The sequence below is a fragment of the Crocodylus siamensis genome, chromosome 1 (assembly GCF_052110815.1).
Source record: "Crocodylus siamensis isolate JL-2025a chromosome 1, ASM5211081v1, whole genome shotgun sequence".
Taxonomy (NCBI): domain Eukaryota; kingdom Metazoa; phylum Chordata; order Crocodylia; family Crocodylidae; genus Crocodylus; species Crocodylus siamensis.
The window spans coordinates 426,375,879-426,402,697 of record NC_143395.1 but is presented as its reverse complement, the minus strand read 5'-3'; the positions used below and the strand labels follow the sequence as shown (position 1 = coordinate 426,402,697).

Here is a 26,819-nt window from a genome sequence, read left to right as displayed (position 1 = left end):
TAAACACAGGCTAGGGACACAAGTTACACATAAGTTACACATAAACCAGTTTAAGTCATCAGAAACTGGTTTAAACCTGTAACAGAACAGAAGTTTAGTGCACATAAACCAATTTAAAAAATGGCTGAAACTGGTTAAGATAAACCTGACTGTATGTAAACTTCCCTTCCCCCAAAGTACAGAGCTGCCCTGCCCTGCTTAAAACTTACTGCTGGCTGCAACTGTGGACTACAAATCCCAGAGACTTCTGGAAGCAGGAAGAGGAAGTGATGAGCAACCCCACAGAGTCCCTCCACTGTGATTCTGGACTGCAAATCCCAGAGACCTTGGGGGTAGCAGGAAGAGGAAGCAAACACACAACCCATGCTGGCTATGTGCTCTAGCACACCCTGGCTTCTGGCCTGAGCCACTGCAGGTATGTGGCTGCATTTTCTGAATCAAAAGTTAATGTCTATCTAGTTGTTTCTCAGCTTAATCTCTGCAGTTTAGACTAAATTGCAAAGACTGAATCGATTTAGCTGTGGGCTTTTTGACCGTCTGTACTTAGCTAAAGGGGCAGGGGAAGCTGCTCTTCCTAAGTCAGGATGGTTTCCAAAGGTGTTTGGTGCTCAGGGTTAGTGCAAATCTGCCTGGTGCTAAAGAAGTTAATCTGCACTGCTGCTCTCCCTCAGGGCTGTCCCTGGGGAAATCTGCTCACATGCTAGTGAGGCTGCAGCACTGTACCTCCTCCTGCTCAGCAACACTCTGTGCAGCACCTTTCTAAACAGAAACAAAATCAGGCAACTACACATTTTTCAGGAACAGACATAATACTAGTTCCCTAGCACAACGGGAACACAATGCATTCCCTAGCATAATGGTATTTCCTGGTTGGCGATAGTCCTGGTCTTGTTCTTGAAAAACCTGACAAAGCTGCTACTAAAATACCAGTTTCTGCTAAGACTCTTGGTTATTACTTTTTTCTGACCACGGATGACGGGATTAGGAGAACAGAGATAACAGAGGAGGGTTACAGAAAGATAAAGGTTTTCTCTGTATACAGAGTTGCTCCTGATTAACTCAGTGTGTGCAAACACTTATTCTGGAACAAGAGTGTCTTGTTTCTGTTTTGCTTCCCATTCTGGAACCACGTGCTCTCATCTCAGTCTACAAGAGTGTCCACACCTGGAGTTAATCAGGAACAGCTGTTCCACTTTAAATTCACACCAACCATTACTCTGTAATCACCTTCAAGTGTACTAAAAATACCCAAACCAAACCTGAACAATGGAATGCCACCATTCTGAAGCACTCCCAGATGGGGAGATGAGGCACTTATTTTACCAGTGATTTCATGATTAATTACGGCCAAGAGAGGAACACAGACTCCAAAATCTTCACTGGATTTATCTGTGCCCACACAGCAAGTCCACAGGAGTAGAACGCAAGAGTCACTGGCATTCAGTGCCCTGCACTAGCTAGCAACCAGTGCCACCCTACTGCTGTAACCACTTAAAGCAAAGTCCATACGTAGCCCTTGTACAGTGGTGAAAACATAAAACATTTTCCTTATAGGCTCAGCAGTGCTACACTGACTAGCACTACGGAAGAAACAGACTTGGGGTCATCATTGACCACAAAATGAACATGAGCCTGCAATGTGATGCTGCGGCCAGTAAAGCGACCAAAACGCTGGCGTGCATCCATAGATGCTTCTCGAGCAAATCCCGGGACGTCATTCTCCCCTTGTACTCGGCCTTGGTGAGGCCGCAGCTGGAGTCCTGCGTCCAGTTTTGGGCTCCACAATTCAAAAAGGATGCGGAGAAGCTTGAGAGAGTACAGAGGAGAGCCACGCACATGATCAGAGGTCAGGAAAACAGATCTTACAATGACAGGCTGAGAGCCATGGGACTCTTTAGCCTGGAAAAGTGCAGGCTCAGGGGTGATCTGATGGCCACCTATAAGTTTATCGGGGTGACCACCAGGATCTGGGGGAACATTTGTTCACCAGAGCGCCCCAAGGGATGACGAAGTTGAACGGTCATAAACTCCTGCGAGACCGTTTCAGGCTGGACATAAGGAAGAATTTCTTTCCTGTCCGAGCCCCCAAGGTCTGGAACAGTCTGCCAGCGGAGGTGGTTCAAGCACCTACTCTGAACACCTTCAAGAGCAGATTGGATGCTTACCTTGCTGGGATCCTATGACCCCAGCTGACTTCCTGCCCTTTGGGCAGGGGGCTGGATTCGATGATCTTCCAAGGTCCCTTCTAGCCCTAATGTCTATGAAATCTATGAAAACACAAAAACTGCCATTTACTGGGTCAGACCACAGGTCCATGTGGTCCAGTATCCTGTCACACAATGGCAGATGCAAGCCGTCTTCAGGAACTCTGAAAATAATGCATCATCTCTCTTAGATGGGAGGACAACTCTTGCCCTTATATCTTCCTAAAATGTGAAACCGAACTCACTGACTAGGATAAATCTGTGGTTGCCCTCTTTAAATTGCTATCAAACAGGGAATTCATCCAAATTCTGTGCACATTCAGCATGCATCATAACGTGGGCATGTCCCACCAAACACATGCCAGGTGTCTGAGAAGATACCATTGTTCTTAAACATTAATAGTAACTATTAGCTTTCCACTTGTAATGAACGTAATTTAATCAAATAAATGTGACTCAACTGTCCAAGGTGCAGGATGCCTACGTCAAAAAAGGTGGGAAGTCTGGGAACCCCGAGGCACTCAGAAAATGAAACAGGTTGCCACAAACAAGGGCTACAAGCCCAAACACCCTCACCAAGCTGTAGGAGCCTGTTCCTGCTTGACACTATCACAAATACAAGCAGTTCTGCTGGTTGGGAACAGTTTGTCTGGAGAGGGCTGGATGTGAACAGAGCCACAGCTCATTGCACTCCCCTGCCCATCAATCACCACATGGCGGTTTCTCGCCTTGCCAATACAGGGCCTGATGCACCTCCCGTCGGTTTCCTGTTGATCCGATGCCATTTGTACTGGCGCGAGGAAGAAACAGCTTCTGAAAACATCAAGGTCAGTCTGAGATCATTCTTCATTTGTGGGTCAGATACCATCAGTCCCAACTGGTCGTTAGTCCATGTGCTGACTCCTCAGAGGCCTGGGCCATGTATGTGTGCCTCACAAACTTACCTGAAGGCAAGGAAGGTCCCATGGCAGAAGGAGTCGAGATTCACATGCACCACATGAAAATAAGGTGTCTGTTTTTTCATCTGCCCTGAACTCCCCCATGGTGTAGTCTCTTCTGGCTTTGTGCTACTTACAACATCCTTTCAACCAAGGTCTGAAAGGGGTGCTCTTCAGTGCCCACCACAGTTAGTCTAATCACCTGGGGGGCGATCTTGGAGAGACGCAGAGAATTCCCTCTTTCTGCAGCTTCCCTGCTAAAACAGCAGTGCAGAGCACAACCCTGGACTGGACAGGAAGGTCATGCACTAACATACCTACACAGAAGGAGATACAAGCAACTGCTCTGCCCTGTTGGGAAAAGGATGCACGTGCCATCGGCATATCTTAAAATTCCAATGGGAGAACCAGAGCACAGACTGCTGTAGGAAGTCCCACCGGAAGGCCAAGATGGGGCTGCTCCCACTGCTGCTCAGTTTAGCCTACACAGCTGCAGTCATGCAGTGGAAGTTTTGGTTCCTCTTTGGTCTGGGACCTCAGCGCGCTGCCTCAGTTTATCACGTCTCTGCTGCAGGTGGGGAGTCCAGAACAGCAGGGCACAGGCAAGAAATGCTGAGTGCAGTGAAGAGCGTCTGAGTTACTTAACTGCTGCTCCCAGCTAACTGCATGCAGTTCACAAGTGCTCTTAGGGCAGGAGTGGACAAAATACAGCCTGTGGGCCATATCTAGCCCACCAACTGACCCTATCTGATCCACCATGCGCTGCCAGGAGCCTGGGGAAGGGCTGCGCCCTGTGCCCCTACATTCTGCCGCAGCCGGGGTTAGGCCGAACCGCGCAGCGCACCAACTCCTCAGCCCCACTGCAACCATCTCCCCACCACCTGGCTTCCTATTGGCACTGTACAGTCCTGGCACCGTGGCTGCCAGGAGCCAGGCACACACGGGATGGGTGAAAGATGCAGTGCCCTGAGTAGCCATCCTGCCTGCCCACCACAGTGACCTGCCACGACGCTGCTAGGAGATGAGTCCATGCCGGCCACGAAGGGGGCTTGTCCCAGGGCCGCTGCCCCCAAGTTTCCCAGTGCAGACTTGCGCCTTTTGTCCGTAAATCCTTCAGGGTTTTGACCCATCCTTCTATGTAGCTAAAATGGCTTGCACAATTTGGGGCCGCTTATAGGCACGTAAAATCACTACCAGACCATTCTCACAAAACACTTGTTTTTTCACCCAACTGTCTTGCACGGAGCAGGAATGCTGTGGTAAAGTTGTTTTAGTAAAACTTGATTACTGTTACACAATATACCACAGCGTTTCCCTAGCAGATGATCAGGAATTAGACATCTCACTGATTTTATGAGACATTGGTCTAAATAAAGAACAACAGACAATCTAGCTTTGTGTTTGTTATCTTACTTGATAAATGGTTTAATGTGGTATTGGAAGAGAGTTTCTAGTACCAGGACTCGCTCATATCCAGGAGTACTGGGCTGTACTGGGGAATGCTGATATTGCCATTTGGTACTACTTCGTAGCAGGAACAACCTCAAGCAATATGCACTCATGTTTCCACGGACTCTGATTTTTGATTTCCTGTGGGTACTTGGTACAGTCACTCAGGGCCAAGCCTCCCCAGAAACCACTGGGGTTACTTTGGGGAGGTATTTGTTCTTCACTGCTCAGAGCCTTTGGTCAGAGCCTGGCCCTTTAACTAGGGTTTTATTTGTTAGCATTTCCAGTTTTTCAGGCATGTAGTTTGCAGTAACCAGACGTAGAAGTTTGGGGGTTTCGGGCAGGTTTGAAGCAAGCACACAAAATAACATGGCTTAAAAACTGGAAGCAATGATTTCAAAACACAATATTTCCATGTTCCATTTCAGCCTCACTGGAATTCCCTGTGCTATCTTTTTCATGTATAAATTAAGATTAATCAAAAGCAACACTTTCCACGTTATGCTTTGCTTTCAGTGAATCAACACGATCCACCAGGACAGCATCCAGCTGAAAAACTCTGCCTTTGTGGCCTTGGTGGAGCCTTGAGGGTCTTGGTGTGCACCTCTGCTCTGCTACCGGGCAGGCACTGGCCGCTCGTGCGACCTCTGAAGAAGGGCGAAGTCACTCTGGAGCCTGCTCACCAGCACTAAACCTGTGACAGCCGCGATCCCATCCTGCACCCTCCTGCTTCAGCTCAAAGCAGCAGCTTGGGGCCCCTGGCAGGTACAATCTGCACCCGTCCCAGTCAACCAGATGCACGACTGAAGTGATCCTCGTAGGCCTCATCACGCGGGATGCCAGGCCATCTGGACAGGTGCTTTCTCTTTAAAGGGACTCGTGCCCATTCGATGGGGACAGGGGCTCAGTGCAAACAGCTCCTGTCTAATGCGTCTATGCACGCAAGCTGTGCAGCTCCTGCGTGGGTTCTGACCCCAGTGCAGGACTGTTACAACTGTTAAGCCACCTGTGGCGCCCGGCTCCACTCGGTCCTACGCTGACTTGCTGCAGACATGCCGGCACCCACAGTGCCCGAGGCGTGATTAGAAAAACCACTTCTGCGAAGTCTAACCACAAACATAACTTGCCTGGTCTGTTTAAGTTCACGTTAAGCCTCAGGCAGTTTCTGACTCGGGCTGTATTCGTTCTGCACGTTGCCACAGAGAATTTGAAGGCCACGTGATCACAGGGACACGCAGAAGGAGCAACGGTTTACAGACACAGAGAAGGGCTTTCCCTCTCCACACCCTGCTGATTCGGCGGGGTCAGCCAAGGGCACCTGAAATCTCAGAAACGCAACAAAAGAGAAGTGCTTTGGCAGCTCAGAGACATGGAAGTGCGGACGGTCCCATGCTAGAACCAGTTGCCTTTCGCTTCCTTACAGCAGCTTACAAAGCTGGTTGTGGATCCTCCCCCCGCCGGCCCTTTGATGTGTTCTGGGTCAGATTCTACCCTGTGAAAGTCAACTGCCGTTTTACCAGCACGAGTAAAACCCGGTTTTACATGCTTTTCCTTTCCAGACAAGTTAATCACAGCCTTTCCCAGGAAACCAGTGCTCAAGGGACCCCAGAATAACAAACTAGGTACAAACATCTCTTGTAACACTGAGCAGCTAGCTGCTCGGATAAAGTCGTGTGGCGCCCATTGCTCACAAGTTCCCCTGCTGCAAAGACATGACTGTGAAATGGCAGCAAACACATCTGGAAATGAAACTTTCAAATCGCAAGTTCCAGGGTGCTTCAAAACACGCCGGCTTGGAAATGCCCACCGACAAACAGTGGCTTGTGTCTAGAAAACCTTCCCTTGCGATTGTTGAATCAAAAGGAAGAAAGTTTGGCAGCTACTCCCCTTCCCAGGCCGAAGAGAAGACAGTCTTGATCTAGCGTCTCACTGCACTAGCAGACTCGAGGAGCCGAGCCCTCCAGCCCGCCCCCACCCAGCTCCGCACCATGACGAGTCTCTCTGCAGCTGCCTGCTCGAGCAACTTCTTACCTCGGAAAGGAATTTCGTAAAGCTGATCCCTGATCATTGTCTCTCCTTGGGAAGAGTTGCAATCAATGCTGCACGCTTACGCCCGCCCTTGAGCTCACACAGATGTATGGTTTGCAATGCATGAGGTTTGTTTTTAAATTTTCTCCCCGGTGCTCCTGATTGGCTCAGTGCAGTGCCCATGTGGGTCTACAGATGCTGTGTTTCTATCCATTTCAAAATCAAAGTGTCAGTTTTGCTGCTGTCAGAGCTCTTTATTTTTGTACATATAAGGAAGTGGCTGTTGATGTTATCTGAACGCGCTTCCTGTTTTATAAGTATATGAGCAAAAATAATGTCATGTTAAGATTTCATAGACATCAGGGCTGGAAGGGACCTCGGGAGATCATCGAGTCCAGCCCCCTGCCAAAGCTAAATTGCGAAATTTCGGAGTCACGGCAAAGCCTTTGCAGCAGTAAGAAGTAAAAAGCCCCCAGCTCCTCTGCTCGCTGTCTAAGCCAGCTTGCACTCGTGTGGCAGATCCTGCTTCAATTCATGTTCTCCCAACATGAAGCCATGCTCCACCAAGGCTTGCAAGAAAATAAGTGGCAAGCAGTGCTGGTTCCCCACCCAGACAACTTGAAATTTAAGGGCGTCTTAAATACCACAGGGATGAAAGAAGGCCAGCTCCTGCTGTTTCACCTGACAACCCCTGAATTGAAGCAACTGGATGTCTGAGGAGGAAAGGAAGCTTCCGCTTTCGTACTGGACCCCAGAGCACGGGGCAGGCGCTGGGGCTGACAGTCACTCATTCCAGAGTGGATCCTGCAACATGGAAGGTGTTTTAGGAGTATTTAAGGTGCCTGTTAAGCAGAGCAGACAAGCCCATCTACGGATAAGACAGTCTTCTCTTTCCCTGTCACCTCCACAGGGCACTGTTGCATTCCCCGAGACGCATCTGAACAGCTACGAGGCACTGCAGGGTCCACGTCCACTTGCATCTACTTCCCCCTTTCAGACACTGCTGGTTGCAGAGCACTCACCAGGAACCAGGGCTGGGGGCAGGACATAGAGGAAGGAGAAGCTGCTTGTACTTTTGACTTCAGTTAGATATTTCACACTTAGGTTTTTCTTGTCACATGGTAAAGGCAAAACACCAATGACAGATCGAAGGCAAGGTGTCTGAGAGCTATGAGAAGTGGGCTCAGTTCTAGAAAACCAGAGTAAAACCTCCTCCCTGCGGGCTCTGCAGCCTGCCTCCCCGTCTCTCAGACTGCAGGCTATCTGCGGCAAGGGCCATCTGCACGCTGCAGGCAACACATGACAGAGGTGTACCCAGACTGGTATTTCTGTGACCTGCAGGAGAACAGATTTATAGAGAGCAGCCCAGCAAAGATCTCTTACAAACACTGGGATTTGGAGATGTTTCTTCCTGAGGTGTTACATAGCCCTTTGCAAACACTAATTGAGCCTCACAGCTGCTCTGAGAGCAAAGCATTTTCTTCATTTTTCAAGGGGTAAGGTGAAGCACTGCAGAAAGAAATCACGAGCTTGAAGTCTCAGAGACAGAGGTAGGAAGAGACGCCTAACTTTCAGTCCACTGTGCTACATACTGAGCATCAAAGAGCTGCAAATATCAAAAAGGTTTCTCTTGTGGGGAAGCTGGGGGATGACACACGCATGTACATGCAGTTTTAAAAACGAAACTTTTAACCACCATCCTTTTCAGTACAGGCTGCTCTACTGCGGGATCCACCCCAGCCTGGACCCCCCAGCCTTCCCAACAGGGCAAGACAGTATCATTCCCATGCCCTAGCATGGTATCTTTGGTCTTATCCTGCCTCTAGCATGGGAAAGCCCTGCAACATTTTTGTCTGTGAAAGGTGAGGCCAGAACAGCATTGCTTTTCTAGCATGTAATTTCCACATCATTTGCTGCTGGATTTCCAAAAGTGCACAGACACAATAGGGCAGACGTGGTCTGTAAAATATCACACAGTAGATAGAAAGCAGTTTAAATCTGAATGTTTATGACACTCTCTATGCAGCACGAACATCAGCAGGGCGACAGTTTATCTGATCGAGTTACCAAACATAACCTCTCAGCAGGTTACGAAGTCTTTTTCTCTTTGAATTTAGCTCTGTGTGAAGTGTTCCCTCCTCCCTCCCTGACCGCAGGTCTGTCCAGGAACACGGCTGCCAGCAAGAACACAAAAGCAAATGTAAGCCGACGAGCTTCGGAGCAACAGGCACACACGCTGCAGCATGTCCAAACCACCGAACTGCAGACAGGTGATCTCATCTGGCTGAAGCCCCCAAAACTGCAAGCTGTGTCCGGCACAGCCCCCAAAACGGCAGTGCTGGGAAAGGAGGGACTCTGACAAGTGGTTCTGTAAGTCCTAGCCTTGAGAGATGGCAACATGTGAAAAACAATAAAAGGAGAATAATAATGAGAGGAAGTATGAGCTCTGTGACCTAAAAACTACCTAAATAACCAGCAGAGCAGAAAGTAGGGAGGGAAAACCCCTGGTGTGGTTGTTAACTTCCTACAGATTATTACTGACACAGCAGGGTGCCAAATTATCATATTCAAGGGCAAACACAATCCCAGACAGGGCTGGCAGGGCCCATCCAGCCTAGGGGCTCTCAAGCTTTTGAGACCCAAGGTCTCCCCCATTAAACCTGACACCCCCATAACTTTGGTGGAGTGAGCAGCAGCTCCTTTAAAAAAAAACAGTGTGTTTACTGCAGTGCTTACCTCCCTGCAGAGGGGCTGGGCAGCCGGCAGGCAGGGATGGGCCTCAGCCTGCACTCAGCTCCTTACACCTCCCGGCACCCCGCAAAGGGTCTCGCAGCACCCCACCCTGCTGGAGAATTGCTGTTCGAGCCAAATCCCCTGCTCAAGGCAGGATCAGCCCCGTCTGCACCAGCCAAGTGTTTGTCTAGCCTGCAAGCCAAGAGTATCATGGGCAGAAACTCCCCAGCCTCTCTTGCAGTGTTTCACCCCCTCGGTTAGACAGTGCTTCCTAATCATCTGCCCACAATCCCCCCATCCTAGGGGGAGGTCAGAAGGTCCAAGTACCACTTAAGCCCGTTCTTGCATTCTCCCGCAAGCACGAGCTCATGCCACTCCTGTACATTTTCGTGTCCAACGCTCAGTGGGCGGAGGAGTATCAGCAGAAGAGACCGAGTCTGCCAGCAGGATGCTAATGCATCAGCCTCGTGACTCAGTGCCAGATTCATCCACTGCCACCCTGAGCGGACAAGGCTTGCACTCCCACTCCTGTCCAGAGAAAATCAGTTACAGTATTTAGCCGAAAACACGTGGCCCTGAATTTATTATAAATTATATATACTATCGACCATTATTATATATTAGAAATCTGTTATACATTTCCATGTCTACGATTAATTATTGGAGGGTTATCTTAAGTCCTCCCCGCCCACAGCTACAGTGGGTGAGCAGTGGGGGGAGCAGGCAGCAGGGTGGGGAGGCGGGGGAAATCAAGTGCTTGTTCCCTGCTGCCCGTCCCACTCCACCACTTTGCCCCCCTGCGTGGCCACCCCTAGTCCCAGCTCTCCCTGCCAACCGCTCCCCTGTGCTGCTTGCCACCCCCTTACCCTCCTGCTGTTCCAGCCCAGGGCATGGAGCAAATGGTTGCTCGGTCCCCAGCTTGGTCATGCAGCATGACCCTTCCTCTGTACAACACAACTGCAGACACTACAGGTCCCAGCATACAGTAATCCACCCTGTATCACCAGCCACCGCCAGCTCTGTGTTACGGCTGCTGAGTACAGTTCTAGGACTCCAGGCAAGTTACTGCCACAACCCAAGTGAGCAAATGAACCCCCCTTTTTGGGGGGCTAGCAATCACCATCAAGTCAATCAAATTAATTAGATACCTGCTAGCTGCAGCAGCCAGCCTTCCTGTTCCTGTCAAGCCCAGAAACTCTTATTTTAATTGAAGACCTAAGAAGACTCAAGCCACTCACTCAGTGATCTGTGTATGGTTTGATTTAATTGGATTCCTGCAGTGCACTCCCTACTGCCGTCCGCCCTCACACGCTGAAGCCGAACCATCATCTTTGCTACAGCACTATGATGGGATAGAAATTCGATTTCTCATTGCAGGTTGCATTTGCACTGCTGGCCAATTTCCTGCTTTGGTTTGAATGATGGTAACTGGTTACCTGCACAGCATATAGCTTCATTACCTGTGTATATATTTCACAGGGTTTTGTTTGCAGCCTGCAATGTGCACGCAGCTCCTTTGTGCCCCACGAATCCAGGATTAGGAAACTACCTTTTTATTAAAAGCTGGAATTCCCATTAAAGTTGCATGCCCTTTCTAGTAAAACAAGAGAAGCTCTTCTGGATCCTAAATCACTGACAGAGTATGCAGGTGAAATTACCCAATATCCACCACATCACAAAAGTTATGCACACAGGTCCAAAATTAAACCCTAACTTACTTCTGGACTTCTCCTCTGTCCATCATAGGCTGCACAGACTGACCAGCGTCTGAGCCATATTTCATTAATGCTCATACCTACAACACAGAGCTGCTGTTTACTCACCTGCAATCCAGGTAATGGAAGTAGAGAGCGACTGAGGCTAAAATGTACATGAGTGTCCACAATTACAGGCACCCAAATTTGACACGTTAAGGGTTGATTTTTAAAGGTGCCAAGAACCCACAACTCCAACTGGCTTCCCGGACACCTGGAGGCGCTCAGTGCCCCTGCAAAACAGACCTGTGTCAGGGGTCGGGGACTCAAACTGATGCATTCGGAATTGAAAGTCCCAGCCTCAGCGACTTACCCCAGACTACAGAGCAAGTGGTCCCAGCCCTAGAATGTGATCTCACAAGCCCCGAGTCTCTGTGCCCTACTCGAACCACATCAGCATCTCTCCTGTCAGCTGTAACGCAGAGTCAGTGATTAGAGCAGGCGACTGGCAGACAGGACTTCCATGTACCAGATCTACACCTTTGACAGTGATTTGTCATGTAATCAATGGGAAAATTAAACTAGCCCATCTCTTCAGGTAGATATGAGGTTTGCTTAATGCAGATTATATTATGCAATCTGCAGTACATCACATATAATCATGCATCAGCCGATAAAAGTACTTCAGTCGAGACACTGAAGCCAGAGGGCTGTGAAGATCCTGAAGGGTCTAAGACCCAAGGGTGAGTTCCTGGCCCCACTGAAGTAATGATAAAATGCCTGTTGTTTTCAGCTGGGCTGGGGTTTCATCCCAGGTACCTGGAAATCACACTTCTCACCTCCTGTCACATCACAGCTGTTACAAATCAGCTGCTGGAATCTATGTGGCAAATCACAGGTCCAGCACCAGTGTTTTGCTCGAAGAGGCCTGTTTTTCCCTGTTTGCTTCCTCTGGGAACCAGACAGAGCCTGACCCTACTACTTTTCCAGTATACAGCAAGTCAAGTTCATCTGTTCAGCCTCAGCCTTTGTTTCTTGCTATTTTGGCAAAGAGCACATACAACTGCTGTTTTAATCTGTGTAACTGAAACACATGGATGTCATGACATTAGATACCCAAGATGAGAGAAACAGGTGGCTTCATTAAGTGTCTAATAATCAGTTCCTCCTTTACTCACCTGCCAAGCCCCAAATTCAGAATTCCATATTTCCTCTGCCTCAGTTGATGACATCAAATACCTAAAACAGAGAAGAGAGCAGTTTCCTCCATTGCTCCAGGCATCTGTGATCTCATCAGCTCTCACGGGGCAAACAATGAATCCTGGACTCAGGACTTGGCAGGTAAACAGAGGAGGAATACATTTTCAAAATTATCTGACTACAACATATAGCTGGAGTTGTGATTTTTTAATACCTCACATGGGCAGTGTTAACAATTTAGAACCCGGCACGTTTTTCAAAAGACATGAAGTCCATTGCCCAGTAGTTTAACACTCCTTTTGTCCATAGGCAAAAAGAAAAACAAGACCCATCAGATTGTTGCTGTTCCTAACGCAAGAGAAATCTCTTCTTGTTGTTCTTTGATCCGTGGCCGTCTCTCTTCTGAAGGAAGAGATTAAGCAAACCCACTTCAAATAAAGTCTGTTCCAGTCCTTTCCCTTTACTGCCAACTGTAATCCAATAAATTATTTTTCTTTTATATAGTGAATTCAGAGAAGAGCAACAGATGCTGCATTTGGAGGCATTTACTGTTGAGAAAAGATTAAATTAGCTAAATTAACTAGGTCAAGTATCTAGGAAGAATAACAGTTTACAAGCACAATTGAAGGATGTTAAAATCCAGGAGGAAGAAGAATTATATGGAGTGGCACATAGTGACCTAACTGGGACCGATTACTTATTTTGTCACCCTTGGGTCTTAGACCCTTCAGGATCTTCATGGCCCTCTGGCTTCAGCAATGAAATCTTTAGTTTGTGGAATCCTCCCTCAAGGGACGGAGGCCGTATCATGGGGGTGACTTAGAAAAGGACTAGAAAATACAAAGGAAAAAAGCAGCTCTTTGCCAGCTTCACTTCACTTCTTTCACTGCTACTCTACTGCCAGCAGCATGCCACTGATAGCAGCAATGCTGGAAGCGCTTGCGCAGGGAGGACAAATCCAGCTACGAAGCATTCTCGCCTGGGCTCCTCTGGTGTAGGAGACACTGCTACAGATGCCAGGGCTGGCCTCCATTACCAGCTGAGCTGCAGTGCTAGCAGATCTTAAGAAAGATGTTAACAAACACAGACAAGCATGAGGCCACGCGTGGCAGGGCACTCACTGCCCAGTTTGTGCTTGGCTGCTGGATGGACTGCAGCGATTTCCCAAGTGCCTGCCCATCTATCAGAACCCCCAAAAGTGCTGAGGCCCCACAAGCCTCTGACCTACAGGCGATCCTGTTCTTTTTGCTGCTCTGCTAGCAATATTCCTCGCTGGCGTGGGCACAGAAGCAGGCACATTTCAATCAACATTGAGGAGGGAAAGAGAAGAAAAAAGGCAGCTGCGCCCCTGAACAATAGGTCTGATTCTTGAAGGGACTTGAAAATTCCAGTGTGGTGACTTGCCTTGGACTGACCCGTCTACCAACCCCCCCAGACCGTTTATGCTTAACAACAGCTTCTCCTCCTGCCTGGTGGTGACTGGCCAGATCCGATTTCTGTGAAACTGACTCATGGTACGGCACAAGAATGCTACACCTCCCACGGGCAATGGGCTGAAGAACCGCTGCTTGTGCAGCACGCTGGAAGGGAACAAGGAGAGAATGAAAGGGGTTAAGTATTATTTGTAGGTATCAGCCCCCAATCTCTATTGCTCGGAAATTCATCTTACACAGTCAGCTGCACAGACAAAGGGGAATGCTGCTTTTCCATGCAGTGCTTGATAACCTTTAACACTTAAAACCAAACAGCAAGAACAACGCTAGAGAGCAATTCTTGTGAAAACCACTCTGAGTATCTGGCACATCTCAGCCTCAGTGCTTTGCAACACTAACCTGGCAAATGCAGATAATCATCCCTGTTTCAAAAACCTGGGCAGGACCCAGGTGGTACCTGCAGCCCAGTGGGCAGAGAGGAATCAGCCAGAGTCCAGCTGGACAGAACAGCTGGAGACACAGCCAAAGTAGGGACTTTTGGGCATCCAGAGAAATCTCCGTAGCTACAAGCTGATTGGCTGGTTCCTCCAGGTCTTTCAACCCAGCCTCATAACACACCTGCCCCTGTTACTCTTTACTTCCCTGGCTTTTCCCACCTTACTACTTCTGCCTTCCCCTTTCTCTGCCTTTAGCATCACTGAAGTTGCAGCACTATTGTGATGCCTGCTATCACCTTCTGCTGGTGTATGCTGTCTCTTTCCCACTCCACTGTCTCATCTACTTAGATGGTAAGCTCTTTAGCACAGGGACTCTGCATAATTAGGGCTGGCACAATGAAGCCCCATTCCTGGTTGCCCAGTAGGCACTACTGTAATAAATATAACTAATTAAGAGAAAGGGGAACCAAGGCACAGAGATGAGCCAGCCTCCTAGCACTGTTGGTGTTTAATTCCTAGTGCTGACACATCGCATGCCAGATTCTTAGTCCAAGATCTCTGGATCACATCTAAGTAAACTCAGTGGGGGACAACAACAAGGGTCTGGAGCCTCATGCCACATGCACAGCCCTTCCAGGGGACAGTCATGATCGCTGCACTAACTGCATCTGTCACAAAGGCAGATGGACGTGGGAGGGACTGCAGTGCCAGCCACTGCAAGTCATACCCAGGACAGGAGGCAGGGCCTTTTCCACTGTGGGCACATGATGCTGGGATTGTGCTTGCTGGCATTAGGCACCAACAGCATCACTGGAGACTTCGTACACAGTTTGTGGGCATCAGGCAAGGGCGATTCCCCGCTCACTGCTTCTATATCAGGCTCTCTGGATGCCTATCTTAACCATTAACCTTGCAGTCCATTTGATTTGCGTTTAAGGCACCCAGAGGCCTTTGAGTATGTGACACCAACAATTATCCAGATCTATTTGACTGACTGACTGTAAACTACTTATCATTTCATGCATTTATTTGATCTAGGTCCTTGACCCTGTCAGTCACTGCCAGCTCACAGAAGCCTCTTCAGGACTGCTTCATGCATTTCCCAATCACTGCTTCAGTCTGCAGGGGCTGTACACTTTGGAGAGGAAAGTAGATACTGGAGAAGTCTGTGAAACTGCTGTGGTCAGACACAATCCAATTTCTTCAGAAGTTCTTCATTCATGGGCCAGTCAGTAAGAGACAAATGCTTCCCTAAGGAGCTTGCAGTCAGTCCTGTTATGCTTTGTTAGGTGGTACTCAGCTGTGGCTGTGCCCTGAAAGGTGCAATGAGAAAAAAAAGGGGGGAGGACGTGTCCCCTTCTTTGCTTTTTTATTTTGTCTGAAGGCCTGAAAGGTTTCTTATTTCCACACTAAGTCTTCTGTAGCTCAGTATCACTGGAAAATGAAAGAAACACTACCAAACAGAGTAAAAATTGAGCAGCTGAACATACAGAGCAAAAAGTCACATATGCAATATAAGAGAATTCCCACAGAAGCACCAGAGAGAGTTCCTATAGCATCAACTGGCAGCGTTACGTCAGGCCCCTCAGTGGGGACCAAGACACCTTCAGAAACCTAATGGAGCACAGTTCAGGCCATCTCTATCCTTTGCCTCCCTTTCTGTCCCCAAACTTGCTGGTCCCCACTCCGACTGCCGACCTAGCCAGGACTGCTAGCTCACACCAGACTTCGCACACAATATCAGGCTATCTGGGTTCCGCAGGAAAGTGGGCACTGAAAACCAGTTTTGCAGCTTCTATGCACGCTGTGCATGCCTGTGTGAGCACACAGTGGAGGGAAAGCCCGAACCGTTACGTCTGACTGTCCTTGGTCTGTGACACTGAACCCCAAAATGGCATCCGGGCAGGGTGGAACAAGACAACCGCCTGTCAGAAGTGAGGCCTCGTCTCCAGAACGGGGTACTTGTCTAATGGAGCTAGTCTGACACCTCTGTTTCTAAGACATGGTTGATCACCTCTCTGTTCTGTTAGGGGCACTGTGCTTTAGGAAGTCATAGGGACTTCTACCAGCTGCCTGTCTGCCTGGTTGCTTTTGGTCAAACAAACAAAATAAAAACCCCAATGACCCATCAAACAGAGACCTACACGTATTTACAAGAGAAACGTGAGTGACAGGAAAGAACCACTGCAATCAATGTAAAGCTAGAAGGGACCTCAAAAGGGACCTCATCTAGTCCATTCCCCTGCACTGCGGCAACCACGTCCGTCTAACCTGTTGTAAACCCCTCCACAGAGGAGAAAGAGTTCACCACCTCCCCAGGTAGCCTGTTCCAGCATTTCGCTATCCTTAAAGTTTTCCTCAAATATTTAACCATCATCTTTGAAGTGGAGAGGAATCACACATGACTGTCTCTGAAAGAGCCCTTTACCTGTCAGAGTATTAATCACGTGGAACAGAACCTGGCCCAGGACCCACTGGAGACCCCTTCAGCGAGCCAGTCAGTAAACCCAGCTTTTCAGCCATTTGCGCACCCACCTGAGGGTGATTGCATCTAAACCGTATCTCCCCACTTTGCTGATGAAGATGTCATGAGGGACTGTGGCAAAGGCCATACTAGAAGCCAAGACATATCACTTCCACTGCCGCCTCCTATCTGCTAGGCCAGGTTTTTGTCAGAGAAGGATATTAGATTGGTTCAACATAATTTCTTCTTGACAATTCCATCAAGCTGGTTTTTATCACCTTACTGTCCTCTAAGGTGTTTACACCTTGATTATTTTAAGAATGATACTGATAATGAGGAAAGAGATCTCTCTGCCACATGCACTTGCCCTGATCTCTCACTTGGCCAATTATTTGCAGAGTAACTGCTAAGGGGAAAAAAGGAAAATGATAAGACATTTGAGGAAAAGGCAGCAGATTAAAACGTCCCCATCACCAGCTCCATTTCTCAGGCCCCAGGACTGCACCAACAGGCAATGTCTGCCACAAGTACATTCTGCCACTCTCCCCGGGGTTGAAGATCTCAGCTCTTTTCCAGATCCTGATCTCCTACATTGTGGCAGCAATGGAAGGATCCCAGTTACATGGATCATCAGGCGTAGGGCTACTCTGGGCAAGGTTATATGAGACAGTGCCCAACACCAACACATGCCTGGAGCCTTGTTTAAAGTAGGACTCCCAGCCTTCTTGTTACCATCTCTGAAGATGAACCGGGGGTAGCAACAATTTGGGATATTAGCCAAAGTTTTACAGTCGACCCAGCAGCCCCGAAGTAGTAACCCGTGGAGTGGCAGGACCAGCAGCATTACTGAAGGTGTCAGTGGGAATGCTAACATGCAGATCTCTGAAATGGAGGGGTTGAAAATAAGTCATCATTGTTGTCTTCCCCAGTTTACATTTCACAGACAGGCAGGCTGCTTGTGTGTGTGCAAAAAAATTGGTTTACCACTTCGCTTTGAAAACATAGCCCTATGGATTTCAGATCTACTCACACCAGCAGTGTCAAAGATACAGCCTGTGGGCCAGATGCAGCCACAGAGCTGCATCATCTGGCCTTCAAGTCCTGGCCCTGGGTCTCGAGTGGACCCATACATGGCGCATGCCAGACCAGCCCTGTGCACGGAGCTCGGGACATGTGCCGCTTCTAGTGCCTACTCGGGGAACCGTGCTATCCACAGCACCCACACAGGGCTCACTCTGTCTGGTCCAGGACACAAAGCGCACATGGCACCTGCTCCAGCCAGTCCAGGGCAGGCACAGTATGCAGTACGGGTCCTGGAGAAGATATTGCGAGTGGCACAGTCCCAGACCAACCAGAGCAGGCACTGGATCCGGCATGCAGGGTGTGGGGGTCTGCGGGGTCACGCACACGGTTAGAGACATACAAAGACCTACCAAAGATCCCTCAGTACAGGGTAGTTAGCATACTTAGAACATCAGCTATGAAGCAACAGTGTGCTGAAGTTTTTGAAGTCACAGTATTTCAATCAAAACGCTGCTCTGTTTAAATGCAGAGCTTTACCAAGAGACAGAAAAGATTAACAAGAACAAGAGGGAAAATTTATGGTTTGAGTCCTTAAGATAGAAATGGTTACAAATCCCTGTTTCAACATATGCACCACAGCTTCAGTTTTGTGGGACCGACAGAGACAGTTCATACCAGACACTGGCTGCCTGCAAGACAGAGAAGCCATTTCATAACAATCGAGTCCTGCAGATAAAAACCACTGCCCCACACACACAACTTCTTCATTGTTTTCTTACCCATGTCAGAAGCCCAGGAGCACTGCCTATGCTCTCCTTCCTTACTTTGAAAAATGTCTGCTACCTTCCACTAAGCTTAGGCTTGGGTTTGCAGCACTAAGAAGTGCTCCCACATCAGAAAGTTTTTTTATTCTACATGGCATCCTATGGCTGGAGTCTGGCAGCTGCAAAGGCAAGCAAGGCAGATCCAAGTAAAAACTGAGGAAAAAAATAATAAAAGTCCAGCTCCAGTCTGGATCAGGAGACTGAGTGTACTGTTAGATGAAGTACTACTACATCCCGAAGACCGTGTAAGGACTTCTTACAAGACAAGTCTTGTAGACCCTGCTGCAAGGCAAAAGGAAACTGAGTAAGGAAGCAATCTTACTCAATGCTGAGATGGCATTTTCCTGTCCAGCTGCCCTTGAGATGTGGATGTTGAAGGTGGCCTACATTTATTAGCGTCTGGGAGAAAACAAAGCCTCTTTTTTAGGCTGCAAATGTGGCAGATGTTGAGAATCTGATTTTAGAGGCAGGAAGACAAGGTTCGACTTTAGTTCTATTAAACCAGAAGCCAAATAAATTGTATATTCTATAGCTCTCGCAGATTTAGCTGGTGTCCTCTAAAGGAAAAAGAAACAACAGATCTATTGGAAGTACACACTGCTTAGGGGAGCTGATGGGGGAAGAAGTCATTAACTGCCTTTTGCGCTGGGTTTTCCATTCAGAACAGTATGAGGCATCCTGCCCTGAGTCATCTCATCACTGACTCTAGGCCTGGGCAGATAAAATGAGCATTCATACACTGATATCATTATATCATTTCGTACACTGATATAAATTACACTGAAAGCCAGAGAGGACAGACATGCAGCTATCCTGGGATGGCTATATATGCAGAGAGCTACTACGATGGTTATTGTGGTATAAACTGTGGAGAGATGGACCTGAGCCTGGAGTAAATTAACATGGCTATCATTTTTGCCCATGTCTCTTCTGGGATAATTCTACACCAGGTTCAAGTCGTACCAGGTTAGGTGTTTCCATTTTCTAGCAGTGTAGAAGTCCATTGCACCAGTGCAAACATAAACTCTGTCCACACTTCCAGCATAACATACAAGGACAGCCACAGGAAATCATGGGAAAGTAGGACTGGAAGGGACATCGAGTCCAGCCCCCTGACTAAACCACTCCAGCCAATGTCTGTTTAACTTCCTCTTGAACATTTCCAGGGATGGAGATTTCACAACGTCTCTATGGAGCCTGTTTCAATGCTTGACCACCCTCAGAGTCAGTAAATTCTTCCTAATCTCCAACCTAAACTTCCCGTCAAGACAACCCAGGATGCTGTTGGCTGTTTTTGCAGCAAAGGCACACTGTTGTCTCCCATGCAGCTTAGAGTCTACTGCAAGCCCCAAGCCCTCCTCTGCAGTAGTGCAGCCCAGCCGGTAGGGCCGGTCTGTGTCAATTCAAACCCAGGGCCAGCACAAGGGGCTGGAGGCTGGATGTGGTCTGCAGGCCATGAGTTTGATATGGGAATATGACATGTCTTCATGACTCCCATTCCACATTTTTTCAGGGCCTGGGTGATGCCTCTTCCACCCTGCCTCCTGCTGAAGGGTGAAGAAAGCACTCCCTTAGGAGCAGTCATCCCTGGTTTCTGGCTCCTGCTCCTGCTCCTAATGTTGATCAGGAATTTGATTTGATAGGCTTTAATGCAAAAAGGGTAAGCACTCGGAGCATCCAGAATGCCAGAGGAATCCCTTATCCCAAGGAATACTCTCCTCACTGGGTACAAAGCCAAGCTCCCTCTTGCTGGCTGTGCTTCTTTTGGTCCCATGAATCTTGCAACCATGGCTGCCCAGTGAGTCAGGTTAAATAGGAGAGGAGGAGAGTGCCTCTAGCCTAGCTGAACCCATGCTTCGGTGAGCAGGTCATTTTCTTTGGAAGCGGGAGATACGGATCCAATACACCACCCAGCTGGGGAGGGCCCAGAACCTGGACTGCCGCCTTCTTGGACAAGTGCCCTAATTCCTACGCAATCAGGCAGAAAGGATGGCTGGACTGTTGTCCTCCTGTTTTCAGGCATACCTGGAAAATGCTTAAAGAAGCAGGCCCTTCACAGGACTAGGTGCAGGGACCTTAAGTCTGTGAATCCCAGACAGCCTGAGGCAGGATCCAGAAAGCAAGACTCACAGCACATTAAAACGGCGGACACACTGAGCGTGCACAGTCATGCTTACGGTCCATTCCCACTAACTGCTGCAACAAAAAAATCGTCGCTGGAACGCCCAGGAGCTCCTGCGCCCACAAAGGTTTACACTGACCTGCACGTCAGAGAAGAGACAAGGACGTCCTCGTTACAAAGGACTTCGCTTCTGGAATCAGGGCCTTGCTCAAGGGAACAGCTGTGGGGCAAATGCCAGTGGGAGATGAGAGGAAGATGCTGCCCGACCCACGCTGCATCGTTTCCCACTACTCCTCACGGACCAGAAGCTCGAGGGGAGGGCTACTCCTCTCCTGACTCGTGATGCCAGTCACAACAAGCTAATACTTCTCTCTCCCCCCGTCTCACACATGCACAGACACACGCTTTGCAGCAGGATCACGCTGAAAGGAAAGCAAACGCTCTAACATTTCATCACAACTACTTGCCACAAAATTGTATTTTGTTGAATACACAAGCTCCCACGATTCTCAAAACACTCAAAGCTATGCGGACATTACCCTTATGCTGAAGATCCAGACTATATCCTTCAAAATGTGTGATATATTCCACAGGAGCCAAACAAATGTCAGCAAAGTGCCAGTCACTGCACTAATACTGAAAGTAGTCACCGTGGCTGTTCCACAAGCTGGTCTGTGTTGGTTAACTCTGCTGACCCATTTCATTTTCTGAACACGCACAGCACATGTCCCAGCCTATTAGCTCTCGATTTAGGAAACCACAAGTCTGGAACAAAGGCTACAACAACTTCTACAAAACAAACAGAACACCGATATGCCATCAAATGTCCCGGGGTCTCAAACGCAGTCATGGGTGGTAGGTTGCATGGCATACGTGAGAAAATAAGTCTCAACTAAGGTGCATGTAACATGGGTGGGGAAAAAAAGAGAAAAAAAAATACAAGCAGCAATGAAACCATGACATTCTGTATAAAAAGATGAAAAGCTATTTAAAAAAAAATCCTTGCTTATGTTTCTAATACCATCACAGGCTATTAAAACAGAAATATGATTTTTTCTAAATCCTATCAGTTTTCTTTCTGCACATCTCACAGCTTTGGATAAAGCATACTGGGAAGTAGCAGTCTGGAGCAACGAGCACAGACTCCGTGGTTCTCTATCACTTTGGCCAGCTGGCCTGCATGGCTGGCTGGGGTCAGCTGGGATCACTGCTACTGCTACTGCCTGGCTAAGAAATGCGTACACAGACCGTTTGAGTTAAATATCCCATGGCTTTTACTACCCATTTCCCTCCTCCCTTCCCACACAACCCCCAACTTTCTTAGGTCTTTTAGACTGCAAATTCCTTGGGAAAGGGGTTGTCATTTACCATACGCTCATAAACAAGTGCCACGAAGGGGCATGGAGCTGGCTGAGAGCTCTAGTCACTACCATAACATAAAAATGTGAAATGCTACGCTGTGACATCAGAGCCATAATGTAATATACTATATAAATGCTAAGAATTATTCTTCACCGCATGCTAGGTTTTAAACTGTCCCTGTCCAATTTCTACATACAGGCATAATGCTCTTGTTTAAATATTAAACTAAAATATTTCTACTCATGCTAGGATTTATAAAACTTTAATTGCACTACAGAAAGTCTTTCAGCATTTGATAGTGCTTTATATGCTCAAAGCTCTTAACTGCTGTTGTTGCTGTTTGCACTGTGTATGTGCCCAGAGACTCTGGACGTGCAGAACACTGTACAGACGTGGAGCAGAAACAGACTTTGCCCCCAAAGAGCTTAACAATCTAAAGGGTTACTCCTCAAATCTGAGATAGGCTGTCATTAATCCTATTGTACAGATGGAGAAATTGAGACAGACAAAACAATACAGTGAAGTTTTAAAGTCAGAAATGAAGAAACCCAGAGTGACCGACTCCCTTCCAAGCTTTTTGAAAGGAGTGCCACAGATTAGAAGGGGTGCACCGACAGAGATTTTGGGGGCCAGTACCGATAGCTGTTTTTAAGGAGGCATATTTAAGGGCTCCCAAGGGAGGTGGTGCTCTCCCCTACCCTGGGGGTCTTCAAGCGAAGGCTAGATGTGTATCTAGCTGGGGTAATGTAGGCCCAGCACTCTTTCCTGCTTATGCAGGGGGTCGGACTCGATGATCTATCGAGGTCCCTTCCGACCCTAGCATCTATGAATCTATGAATCTATATTGGCTGATACAGATCTGATTTCCGATACGAAGCCCAGCAGTTTGAAGAGCTACATGCAACTGGTAAGTCTGCTGTGGTGGAAGGGGAGTGGGGAGGGAAGGGGCATGGAGGCGGGGGGTGCACAGATCAAGGCTCCTGTGGTGAAGGAGAACTAGGGCTGGTGCTGCCCAGTTGGGGTGGGGATGGAGCCATGGCTCATCTGGAGGGCTTGGGGGGGGGGCAGCTCCTGCCACTGCACGCACCCCGGGAGGGCATGGGGGGCATACGCCCTCAGATCTGCGTTGGGCAGGGCATACTGCAGCTGCAGGCTGGGGCCAGGACTGTGCCAGGCTGTTCCTGGAGTGGGCTGGGCCAGGCTGCACTCGGGGCAGGTAGCGGCAATGTTGGGAGGGGAGCAATGGGGGGGTCTGCAGCCACCCCCAAAAATCACCATAGCCACCAACAGCCCCCTCCCAGAGCTGCCACCAACCCCGAGCGCAGCCCTGGCCCAACTCGCCCCTCCCCATACACCAGGAAGAGCCCGGCACAGCCCCAGCCCCAGCCTGCAGCTGAAGCCCACCCCACCCCACCCCACCCCTTGCAGATCCGGGGGCACAGCCCCCCTGCTAATGCCCTTCCAGGGTGCGCACAGCAGCGGAAGCTGCACCCCCTTTCTCTGCACCCCCTGGATGAACCGTGGCTCCGTCCTGTGCCCCACCCCAGCTGGGCAGTGCGTACCCCAGCCCCTGCTCCACTCCCTCCCTCACTGTGGGGGCCTTGATCTGCGCCCCCATGTTTCTTTCCTCCCCTTCCACCACAAGAGATTTACCAGCTGCACGCAGCTCTCTGAAGTGCCAGGCTTTGCTCCTTGCTGCCTGTGGCAAGAAGCCACCTTTGTTTCTCCCTGAAATCTCTACCCTGTGACAATTTGATTAGGATGGGCCCAGCAGAGGAGACACAGCTTTACCCTCTCTCTTTAGGTAACTTGAGCGGGCTACATTCCTGAGGAAGGGGGGAAACCTGCTCCCTCTGCCTACGTGACTGATATCACCTACCTGGGTGAGGGGCATCTACCTGGTGGGGTGGAGTCTGCCTGGTAACTGGTGATGTATTTCAAATCGGTTGGCTGAGAGCCAACAGGTGCTGGCCTCCTTTGGACCAGGTGAATGAGGTCACAGGGGCTATATAAGTTAAGACTGCCCAGGACGAGGGGGCAGCAGCCATGTGGGGGACTCAGACTTAGAGAGGAGCTTGACCATCTGAAACTGGCTCTCTCCCCCATAACTCATGAGCTAGGAACGGCCTGCCTCCAGAGGGGATCTCCAACAGCCTCAGGATGATGCTTGTAAGTTACTCGAGATCTCGTTAGATATCTAGCTGGCAGTAACTCAGATGCGTGATCAAAAGGCTACTTCAGCCAGACTGTTTTGCTCAATGGGATTTCTATGATATTGGTCTATTTTGTACCATATTTTCACCCTACCCCTGTAATCAGTAAAGTTCTCCTTTGTGACTGGTGTAGGAGACTTACTGAGGTGTGGGTCTAAATTATGCCTAAGAGGCCCCTTAGGTCTGCGGACTAAGCAAGACTTTCCTTTTTGGCCCCCGACTTGGGGAAGTGCCCTAAGTGCCTGTACTGGGTCAAGTACCCATAGGACCAGTAGGCCTGTGTTTCCCTGAGGACCCAGACCTAAGAGAGTCCCTTCTCGGGGTGGTGGCAGCTTACGTTACCCTCAGGCTAGTGAGTGTGCTCCAGGAAGAGGGTCGGCCAGAAGCGAGGCATCCCTAGGGAGGTGCTTGAACCCTGGAAGGTGGTCAGGCGCAGTGAGGTGGGTGGCTCAATGCAGGAGCACTCCCTACTGGCCCGCCACACTGCCTACGTGCTATGTTGTGCCTATGTGCATGCATGGGCCAAATTATCGGCCATATCAGGCCGATTTCTGATACAGTCAATTTTCCTTATATTGGTGCCAATTCGATATCAGACCGAGGTATCAGCGCACCTCTACAAATTAGCCCTGCACCCTCCCCAAGTGCCGCTCTGATTCCCTTCCCCTGCCCAATCTGCCACTCTGCTTTCTTCCCCCACAGTCTGCTAGGTGTTACACACAGAGGCTGCCCATGCCACTTGTGGCATTTGTGCTGCAGGCTGGCTGCCCCTGTTCCAAATAACCTTGTCCCTGGTATTGTCTACCGAGAAAGATAAACAGCACTGTTCCCACTTCGAAGCACGAGGACATCTTTTGTTTCTGCTACAAACAAAAAAGTAAGGGTATGTCCCAATATGGCAGAAGTGTGGGGCATTCACGCAATACTATATAACCGTCCATTTTATTCATCACCACTGCTGCTAGACTTCAAATGTACAAGGGACCACTCTGGTTGCAGAAACATGGCAGAAATATCAGCAGACCCACAAGCACCACCTATTTTGAAAGCTTTCTGAAAGAGATGGTGCAGAAGGAGAGAGCGTATAGTTGAAATGACTTTACAGTGGAAGAGAAACAGTTTCTTATTGTTATTTGCATTGCAATGGCACAGTCAGTATCAGTGTTTGTACATCCTGGTGCCGCATCAGAACTGGGGTGTTACGGGCTAGAAAATGTGTAACACACAGTAAGAGAGTACCCACTTAGACTTCCAGATTCTATTACTAACCCCACCTGTTAGGGTAGCCATTTTGTGTGATGTTTCGAACAGAGATCCTTCTGTATTTAAAACACCTTTCCACTTCGGCCAGGAAGTTCTGCAGCTTTGAAGGCAACTCATTCTAAACACAGGATTAAGGAGAAAGTGTAGCAGGAAGGGATCATGTCAGGCAGCATAGCTGGGGTGATACTAACACCAACAGCCATGTCTAACGTGTCTGTAACAACATCAACTGGGAAAGGACAGAACATGTCATGCCTGGTTTGAAGACAGGTTTCATGGGGGGGTTTATACCAAAGCGAGATGAGGAACGTTTATTTTTAAGTACATTTAGAGAGGACAATGAAATCAGACTCAATAGAAGCTTCATAGTTACAAAAAAAATGCCAGCCTTGTACCTCTTCTAGGCAAATACTCTTTTAGGAGATACCTATAGCATGTTTTCATATGGCCAAAAGTTGATTTTTTTATTTATACTAACACAGTGCATTACGAAGGAGAACATTTAATTTAACGACAGTGGTCAAATGAACTGTTGCTGGAATCAAGGTAGGAAGAAAATGAGGCCTAATTTATCAATGCTGCAATGTCATAGTTTCTAGGGTCGGAAGGGACCTGAGTAGATCATCATTTCTCAAAGGCAGCAGCTGTAGGCTCTGCTGCTGCTGCTGAAACCACAAGACGGCAGGATTCAGCATCCAGCAGGAACAACAGCAGCTCCATAGCAGGGGTAGGCTTAAGAGAAAAATGACAGTGAAACCTATTATTTCCTCTACTTCACTCCCTTGAGCCATTGTAGTTACTTTTGATTGATTGTAGGATTTGTTTATTCTGTAAGAAGCAGCATCCAGCTTCAGTGGCTTCGCAAACTGTGACAGAGGGAAAGACATCTGAAGGACAAATGTTACTTTCTACTGAAGTTCAACATAAATCAATATTCAGTGAGAGAATACTGAACACAGCATAAACTGGGGGATCCCCCTGCTTAAGACAAACCCAGTATCCTGGGACCTGCCAGGACAGAGAAATGCTTGTGGAGGATCAGGTTAAATGCTTTCTGGGTCTGTAAGCTCAGGTAAAGGAAGCTTCTCAAAACTCACACATTGCTGCAGTGTCACCAGGCATCACAACTACCTATGCCACCCAAAGGGGCCAGAATTGAACACGGTTGTCTTCTAGCATGTGGGGACTGAGAAAGAAGGTAGGTGCTTGGCTGCACAAGGGAAGAGATGTCTGCTGAGTCTTTGCCTGAAGCATGGCATGTGAGCCTGTGAGTCACACCGAACCGCCAGATAAAGAGACTGCTAAATGCAGACACCTTTCCAGGAAACACTCTCACTGATGCAACATGAAGGAATCATTCCTTTATCCAATGTGTTCAGACAGAAGTAGGGGCATTTACAGGGGATCCAAGACATGGCCTCAATGTTTTACA

The 26,819-nt window shown here is 48.6% G+C and overlaps 1 protein-coding gene across 2 annotated transcripts in view; it reads right to left on the bottom strand.

Moving 5' to 3' along the window:
* Positions 1–26,819, bottom strand: part of ASXL2 (ASXL transcriptional regulator 2) — a 197,710-nt gene that overhangs the window by 62,159 nt on the left and 108,732 nt on the right. Inside the window, exon 1 of one of the 2 annotated variants that reach the window (XM_090031190.1) lies at positions 6,623–6,720. The exons of the other annotated variant lie outside the window; for it this stretch is intronic. Coding sequence (XP_089887316.1) covers positions 6,623–6,659 — 37 coding nt within the window. The 5' untranslated portion in view covers positions 6,660–6,720. Of the gene's footprint in view, positions 1–6,622; positions 6,721–26,819 lie in introns of those variants that run through there. 2 annotated transcript variants of the gene reach the window in all.